The sequence below is a fragment of the Sturnus vulgaris genome, chromosome 6 (genome assembly GCF_052056855.1).
Source record: "Sturnus vulgaris isolate bStuVul1 chromosome 6, bStuVul1.hap1, whole genome shotgun sequence".
NCBI classification, from domain to species: domain Eukaryota; kingdom Metazoa; phylum Chordata; class Aves; order Passeriformes; family Sturnidae; genus Sturnus; species Sturnus vulgaris.
This window is the reverse complement of record NC_142248.1, coordinates 32,296,258-32,305,102: the sequence shown is the minus strand read 5'-3', so window position 1 is coordinate 32,305,102 and position 8,845 is coordinate 32,296,258. Positions and strand designations below refer to the sequence as shown.

Here is an 8,845-nt window from a genome sequence, read left to right as displayed (position 1 = left end):
AGATAAAATGAATCAAAAAAAAAAGACTGATATAGAAAATTAAAATTGGGATCTTTGGTGAACCTGAACGTCTAGCAGAAATGTGTCATTAAGATTTCTTTCTGTCATGTATTCAACTATTTTATGTCTTTAAAGGCTCTGTATCCTCAGAGTCTTCAGGAGATTAATGTTCAAAATATGCTGGTGTTTGTGGTATGAAATTATTTTTCTCATTCTGAAAGTTGTTTGTCTTGCATCAAAGAAGGAAAATAAAACTCACCTGCAGGAAGGAAAAGAAATATAAAGTGTTGCTTGCTGCTGGAAGTCCAACTAAAGGCAACTTCCATTTTATGACAGGTAAAGCACCAGTGCTCTAGAGGTGGTGTCAAATGTACCCTCCCCTCTCTGCTTCGAGGGCTGAGAGCCAGTAGAACTTCATTCCTGACACTCACCTGGAGTTAAGGTAAAATCACAGCTTTAAATGACAACAGCTGGGCACAGTTCACAACCATTTATCATGCACTGCTTCAATGTTAGCAATCCTATGTGACAGAATTTGATGTTACTTCACTTGGTCTTGTCAGGAGCTGAATTTCTACAACAGGAATTCATAATTCATGTAGAAGTTTATTTACACAATGTTATTCCATACTGAATGCAAATGTTTATTCATTTCTAATTAATACTTTAATTTCTAATAATTAATTTTAATAATTATTTTTGTATTCAATTAATTTCTTCATAACAACAGGATACTCTGAAATGTCTACAGCTTTTCTCTATTACTCATGAAGTGGCAAAATATGCAAGTAGTTAATGGCACAGCTGACCCTTTACACAGAAGATCTGCAATGCTGCCCTTATTTTCATTAGCTCAGTAAAAATTTTCTCCTTATCTCCTTGCACTTCCACAAACTATCTCCCACCATAAGAACACGGTGTTAGAGGGGCTACAGGACGTGTGCAATGGAGCTCTCATTACTCTAACACTGCAGTTTTGTTTTGAATCTTCCCTCTCTACTGTAGCTGTTTTCCTCACCACAAGTATTTTTAAAATCAAGTTGCTACGCGAGTTACTTCCTGTTGCAGTTATGAGGTTAGTAAAACAAGAACAGCAGTGCAATAATATCTCATTCTAATTTCATGCTTTCTTTGTAAAAGCCAGATCACCTCTTATTATATAATGTCATTTAATATTCATTTTCCTTTATAAAATTACAGAAAAGAAAGGGAGACCAAGTGGATGATATCCTCTTCTTGTTTCACAGAGATGATGTAAGGATAACAATGAAAGGCTGTGTGTGGTCAAGACACCAGAGATGAAAAGTCATCTTTTTCCAATCTTTTACACCTTGTGAGAGCCTCAAGAATAAGGAAATGACATGGGAGCAATTCTTGATGCAGAAATCACTAGGGGCAGTCACTGCTGTGCTTCCTGCAGCAGCTTTTCAATCATATGAGAATGGGTGTTGTAGAAGGGCAGCCCATCCACTTCCATCTCTAGACTGGCAGTTTTGCCACTGCGGACCCCGAGCTGCACAAGTGTTTTCAGAAGCTTTTCTTCCTTGAAAAACAATGAAACAGTGTATAATTATAATTCTGAACCAGACAAGAGCAGTCATCAAGATCTTATTTTAATTCTGGGAGAGTCTGACCATATCCTCCATATTTATTTTGCCATCAACTTGCAACTACTATCTTGTCCCAAAGAATATGTTTAGCATCTGGAGCTCAGAGAGTGTCAGGTGCTTTATAATCTTGACTGCTATTTAACCACTGAATACTATTTTTCTCCACACTGCCCCAAACAGAACATTAGTAGCGATTCAGAAACATCATTTTTTGCCTGGTTTCAAGTTCCTATATTGCACAAATCAGAATCAGAGGAACTTCCACCCAAAGTATCTCAAAAATCCATCTGTGGTTTTCCTAGCAAGGCAGCTGGCTGCAGCTGCATTTTTATAGAAAAAGAACAGAACAGAAAGAGGATGCACCAGGAAAAAAGGTTACAGAGAGCACCTGGACGGGCTGCACACTCACTTTCCTTTCTTGCAGCTTCTCTGATCTCTCTGTGTCTTTGGCCCTCTCTTCCCTTTTCATTACTGATTTTATGAGAATTCTGGTTGCTTAGGGAAGAAGTAGGGAGAAAACAACCTCGGAAATTGTGCTTCCTTGGCATGCTTTGAACTAGCGCATGCTTTGTTTAGAACTGCAGTTATTTTCTTGCTTAACTAATATAAGCAGATAACAAAGCGTGTTCCAAGTTGAGCTGTAGAAGTACACAGAGGGAACAAAATCCTTTTTTGTGAGCTACAGGCCAGTTAGTATTGTGGGATGAAAAGATGGGATAAAATGAGCTCCGAAAAAACCACAGGGAACAATGAAATTTGAAGATCTGGTTTTAAGTGGATGTATGTCTGGCATAAACTGCTCTACTTTTAATTTGCCATGAAATGTATACAGTAAAACTTCCTCTTTTTTAGCATTTACTGTAGTGAGAATTTATTCCTTGAATTCTGTTAATAAAAATCTAAGAAAATGAATAACCTAGTAACTTTTTAGCTTGCCCTTTACCAATTCTGTGATAGGTTATATAAGACCTTGAAACACTTACCTGTCTTTTCCTCCCTTTCTTTACTAGGAATGATCTTTCTGGTCTTTGTCTACTGTGCTATTTCCATTTCCATGGAAATTGCTACTGCAACAATCCTACCAGTGTCCTTGACAAAGAGGTCTCTAGATTTTAACACTTCTTGTTTGACATTACCACACAATAACCTCTAGGAAAGTTCTTTATCTGCTGGACACAAACGAATGATGAAAAAAAAAAAAGTTCAAATATCTAATTTTCTCTTATCAAATGTTAGAACTTTTTCTAGGAACACTTCTAAACCACATCTATAGATCTGAATTGAGACACAATATGGTTGTATTTTACCTAATACATGTCCAAAATATAATAATTTCTGAATGAAGCAAAGCATGCCCTGTATGATCAGTTCAGTGTAATTTTGTAACCTGCTCTTGCACTTTCCTGATAAAACACCCTAATTCTTAGCTCCAACAAAATTAAATGAGGCTCTGGTTTTCTACCAAAGGAAAAATATGCATAGTTACATGGTGTCAGCAGCGACACAGCTATTTAAGGAAATTATCTGGATACATTAGTAGCATAAAGTTTGCTACTTTATAATTTATAAAATTATAAAAACACATCAGTTTATATAATATGAATGATCATATACATAAATGCAAATACATATGACTGTTATTTCTACACAACAGAGATTTCTCTTAGCACTGAGTGTATCTAAATGCAAAAGGGCAAAGGAGATCTCTCCTGTCACAGAAGAGACACCTAAATTGGATACACAAAATAGAATCTCTAATATGAATAGCTTGTGCTATATATTTACATATTGGAGCTCTCTGATCTGCTTATATGAGGTAAAAAAGTCTGCTTGCTTAATACTACATAACTATGTCTGATAAACTATAGCCTGTCATCAAATGCTACTGTTTCCATTTGTAATAAGCAAATACAATGTATAGCATGCTTCCTTAGCTGTACAGAGCTGCAATTTGACTACAGTTCTCTCTTTAGTAAATAATTCTGTTGGGAGTGGGGTAATGGGAAAAAATAATCAAATTAATAGAAAAATATCTCATTAATTTGTGCTTTATTCAAGGGGGAAAACCTCCTTTTGAATGGCAAAGCTAATAAAGCACACCAAAAAATGTCACTCCTTTATATATTTATAATAGAATTAATACTCTTATAGGTCATAATATAAAAAAACAACTATAGAATTAATAAGTTGACATTAACAAAGAGTTTAGTAAAAGAACAAATCTTGATATATTAACCTGTTTGTGAAGTGCAATGTAATGCAGAGCTGACTGTAAGATGTTTAGCTTTAGCTACATTTGGATATGTATGAATTAATTAATTTCATTACTGTCACTTTGGTGTAAAAGTACTATGAACATCTGAGAAACCAAGCCAATACCATAATCAAATTATTAGGTAAGCAAAGGTAAAGTTAAGCAAAGATTGTTTAGGTCCAGTTGTTTCCTGCTCCTGCAGTTCTCACCATGGAACAAATGCTTTGCAGCATCTCACTCAGATGTGTGTAAAGGCTCATCCATGAACTCAGAACAATCTCAGTTTGCTGCTCAGTGGGAAGGGAGAGCTCTGCAGTTCTGGGGTTTGGCAAAGCAATCCTGACACTGCTCGAACACCAGCCTGCAGGGAAATAATGTTGGTTTTTCAGGGGAAGTCTTCACTTAGTATGACCTACAGCATTCATGGAAGTGCCATTTTTTGAAGAAAAATAAAGCACATTATAAGAAAGCTGTCTGGTGCTAAGGGACTCCGTCAAATGTCCTCTTTCCAAATACAATCACAAATATTATCACTGAGATGGATCTGTGTGGTGCTGCTCTTTATCTCACTAGGGTAATCATTATAACATTAAATGAAGCTGAATTTTGCAGAAAGTAGATAAACATAAATGGTCTGGGTTTTTTCTACTAATGGAGTATTGTGAATACTAATGTATTCAATCTTCTGCACTGTTCATTGTTGTGTGATTTATAATTAAAGATATCATATTTTCTTGTCAGACATTTTGTCATTTTCTCTCCTCCGGAAAACTGCTTCCATTAATTTTATCTCAATAGATTTTGTTGTACTTTCAGTAGCCCATTATTGGATCATTAATATTCCCAGGTGTATAGCTGAGTAAACCAAAAACAAGAAGGTTTTCCTGTACACAATATAACATTTAATTACAGTATCTCATTACCAGGAATTTTGATCCTAGTCATTTTAGGCATTAATTTAAAGGTCAAAAACCAGTAGATGCAACTGGAAAAAACACTGAAAACTGAAAAGTAATTAATCTATTTTATAAAAAGACTGCTGTAAAGGGCCATATAAGCTTTGTTAAGCTATATGGCTATGGCAAATGTTGTGCTCAGTTTCAGTTTTATGACCTCTAGATGAAAAACTAAGATAGCAAGAATTTAAAAATATAAATTAGTGTAAAATACTTAAAAGGTGCTTTGTTGGAATTCCATGCAGAATGTCCTGTCATCTCAGGAGAAAAACTTCTTTTTTTTGGGGCAGTAGCTATGGTACATGGATTGCATTTTTCTTAGCATTCTTGGTGGTCACACACTTAAAGGATTTGTCAATCTCTGTAGAAGTACTCTGCTAATGAAGCTCAATTTTGAAGTTCCTAATTTATTGTAAAGTTGTGGAACAAATCTTATTTAATCATTAAGTGTGTGTGTATATATAGACAGTTCTTTTTTTTTAACCACTGCCAAGTTAAAAATAGAGGCACGTGCTTAGTGGGATGAGCACAGATCACAGTCATTTCTCACCCCTCTCAGTTATTTTATTTTTTCTCAGTCTGAAACCTTTGCATTCCCAGAATATCACACTGTAGAGAGCTGCATTAGTCAAAACACATTTAAAAATATTCATGTACAAGTTTTTCTCCGACTTTGAAAATCATTCAAAACTAATTGTAGAAAGGTTCCAGCAAACTAGAAAAGGTGGAAAGAGCAGAAGTAAGGTACAAAGATCAGAAGTAAGGAGTGGCTACTGCATAAGAACTGTGACTTTTGATTTTGGAAGCAGACATCTAAGGGACACTACAACAAAGGGTTTTAAAATCATGAATGATGCTAAAGAAGCAAACAGAGAATTTAAATCACTGTATCTCAATACAAGGATTTCTTGCATTGCCCATAAAATTGTAGCACTGTCTTCTGCTTGAAGATACAAGACATGAACACATTCATATTGGAGGATTTTTATTTGCAATCCTTGAATCCTTTGTGGAAAGCAGTCTAAGGACAGTGTGGCTGCTCCTTCCCAAGGAATCCCCAGAAGTGCCCAAAGACCTTGGTGAGGTGAGGTATTGAACCAGACCAGGACTGAGCAGCTGGTGGCCACTTCCATCTCCCTGTGATGAGCAAGTCCCACCCCCAGGGGCTCAGGAATTACCTTGGTGACAGACGGGAGCGCGGGCAGCCAGAGCCCCCTGCTCGGTGTGCGGGGGAAGCCGACAGCTCTGCGCAGGTAGCGGTCGTGGATGTCACAGCAGCGCAGCACGTACAGAGCACAGGCAATGGCATAGCCACCCCAGTTAGACACCCCTGGGAAGAGTGGCACTGTCAAACCAAACTGCACAGATTGGCTGCTTTGTGCCCAGAGCGTGTCAGAGATACCTGTGCTAGGAATGGAGAAACCTGAGCCCAAGGACAATATGGACCACCCAGTTTACAAAGGTCCTTGCTTGCTGAACACCTCTCTCTCACTGTGAGTTTTATCTCATAATGGTGTAAAAGAGAATTTTAACTATAACATTCAACTTTTGTTGAACATCAAGAAAATTAAGAACACTAAGAACATATATTTTTCCTTGAGTGATTATTGAAAGGACTTATCTCTCTGTAAAGGGGCAATATGACTAATTTATGCCTGATGGGGGTAGACTCTAAACAGAATTTTATCAATTATATTGAAAATTCGTATGTGCACAGACATTTTAATTCCCACACAGATCACTTCTGCAGTCTTCCTTATTAATATTTGTTATTGAGTAACCTGGTCTAGTCAAAGGTTTTCTGCCCATGGTACAGGGAGTAGGAACTAGATGATCTCTAAGGTCCCTTTCAACCCAAACCATTCTAGGATTCTATGGTTCTATGATTTTATGTAATGTGTGATTTTTCAAGAATACTCAGGATTTGCCCAACTATTTCCAATTAAGTGCACTTTGTTCACGGAACATTCTCAATTTTCAGCCAGTTCTTCTGAAGCAACAGGTACTTTAACTCTTCAGAAAATGTACATAATACAGAGATCAGTTGAGGATGACTTGGAAAAGGCCAATAAAAGTTACTTGGAAAGACAAATGTTTCCTTGTCAGTTCTGTTCTGAAATATCAGCTACTCTCCCACCCCACGAAAAAATCCCTTACCAGCTACAACAGTAAAGTCAGCTTCAACATCACAAGCTATAACATCTCCATTTTTTATGTGCTTCTTTACAGCATCTTTTACTTTTCCCATTCCTAATTCGTTTCCTCCATCTCCAACACCTTTATAAAAGAGAAAAAGACAAAATGAGTATGAACACAGCATATAACTGACAATCCCTTTAGAAAACACCCCGTTTCTTCCCCACAGTGGCTGTGATAGTTCATAGCTCCATATGAGATGGTTTACCCTTTTTCATCCACAGCCCTCAAAACAGAAGACTGTGAATGAAATAGCTGAAAGTGTCATCTATTATATGCCAACCTCTAAGTTTATACATGGAATGTACACTGTACATGGCATGCATGTGAAAGAAATCAAAATTATCAAGAGGTTGTGAACTGCAGACAGAATCAAGACAGCAAACTTTGCTTATGGAAGGCCTTACATGGGTGCTCTATATAATGTGTTATCAGAAGTATACCAGCACAAATAAAGAAAGAAAATTAAACCCAAGTCAACCTGAGAAATCAGCTAACGATTCTATGACAAAGCAAGCATAGAAAACTTTGGCTTGTTACAAGCTTTAATTAAAAGAACAGAATAGAAATAATAATTATTGCAGAAAGACAAGCAAAAATATACATAAGGATTTGGGCAGAAGCAGGCCTGACTGCACTGCCCATCTGTTTGATACAGATCATTAACACGGTGCAGTACACTAAGAGCTCAGCCCTGTACACTATTACTGTTTTCATTTTTCATAGTCCCTTACAAAAAAAATAGCTAGTCTTTATTTTTTAAAATTTTCTTATATACCATACGTTGGGCCTTAGTTTTTGTCACACAAATAGAAATACTGTGTATTTGTCTTAGTGATTTTAGTGAAATCAATGGGAAATATGCAATTTCAGGAAAATTCTAGGCAACCCTAAATCGGGACATAAAGTCATCAGATGTCATTTAGATATCCAGAGGTGAGGGTAACATACAAATTAGCAGTTTACATAAAAGCTGGATAGTACCACTAGTCTCTTACCAATATATAAAAAATATTTAAATTATTATTTATCATTACTAATAAATTATTATTACTATTCAGTTGGAAATTTAAATTTCTCTTTCATCTGTTAGTCTGAATGGCATCTTCTTCAATTTGAAGATTTTACAGAAAAATCCTAGAGCATGTCTGTGAAACAGAACAGTGAAGAGCTCCAAGTCCTCACTGTATCAGATTTGAATTTGAAATGCAACTGTGCTCTAATGCATAGCATGTGTTACAGAAGAGAAATTACAATATTTATAATTTACACTTCAAGTCCTGAAAACTGGTAAATTTAACACTTTTAGTAACTGCATAAATATCTCATGTGTCTGTAGCAAATTTCTTCTTTAAGTGAAATGGAAAGTTATTTCTCAGCAGCAATTTTTTATTTGATTCCTAAGTCTATCCAGTCAAGTGAGGCATAACTGAGTGACACATAGCTTACATAAAAGGATTTGCCATGGAACAGCTACTCTTTTTTATTTGCTTTAATAATCTGCTCACATTTATTTCACCATTGGGAGTTAGTGGTGCTTTCAAAAATCACTTTATTGGTAGTATTTTTCAAACAGGTATTGATATAATACTGGTGCTTCTATCCTTATATATAAATATGGAAGTTCTACTGCTTTGTAAGAATCACACACACTGTTCTGATTTTTATTACATTCAAAATTAAAATTTTTGCTCTTAATATTCTTGTCCCATGAAGATAACCGACAGTATCTTTAACTATATCCATTGCTCAGGGCTTTTTCTATCAGTCCTGCTTTGCTTTTCCTGTCTTTGCTGGAGTCCTGTCACCAGGATGGCCACACAATTAGT

General features: G+C 36.2%; 1 protein-coding gene across 7 annotated transcripts in view; it reads right to left on the bottom strand.

Annotated features, from left to right (window-relative positions):
* Positions 1 to 586: 586 nt before the first annotated feature.
* Positions 587 to 8,845, bottom strand: part of DGLUCY (D-glutamate cyclase) — a 47,527-nt gene continuing 39,268 nt past the window's right edge. For 5 of the 7 annotated variants that reach the window (XM_014869883.2, XM_014869881.2, XM_088167471.1 and 2 more), the window contains 3 exons: positions 6,978 to 7,097; positions 5,999 to 6,150; positions 587 to 1,543 (listed from right to left, as the gene is read on the bottom strand). In XM_014869883.2, the coding sequence (XP_014725369.1) occupies positions 1,400 to 1,543; positions 5,999 to 6,150; positions 6,978 to 7,097 (416 nt within the window). In that variant the 3' untranslated portion in view covers positions 587 to 1,399. Of the gene's footprint in view, positions 1,544 to 4,072; positions 4,226 to 5,998; positions 6,151 to 6,977; positions 7,098 to 8,845 lie in introns of those variants that run through there. The other 2 variants (XR_015804674.1, XM_088167474.1) reach the window with 2 other exon arrangements.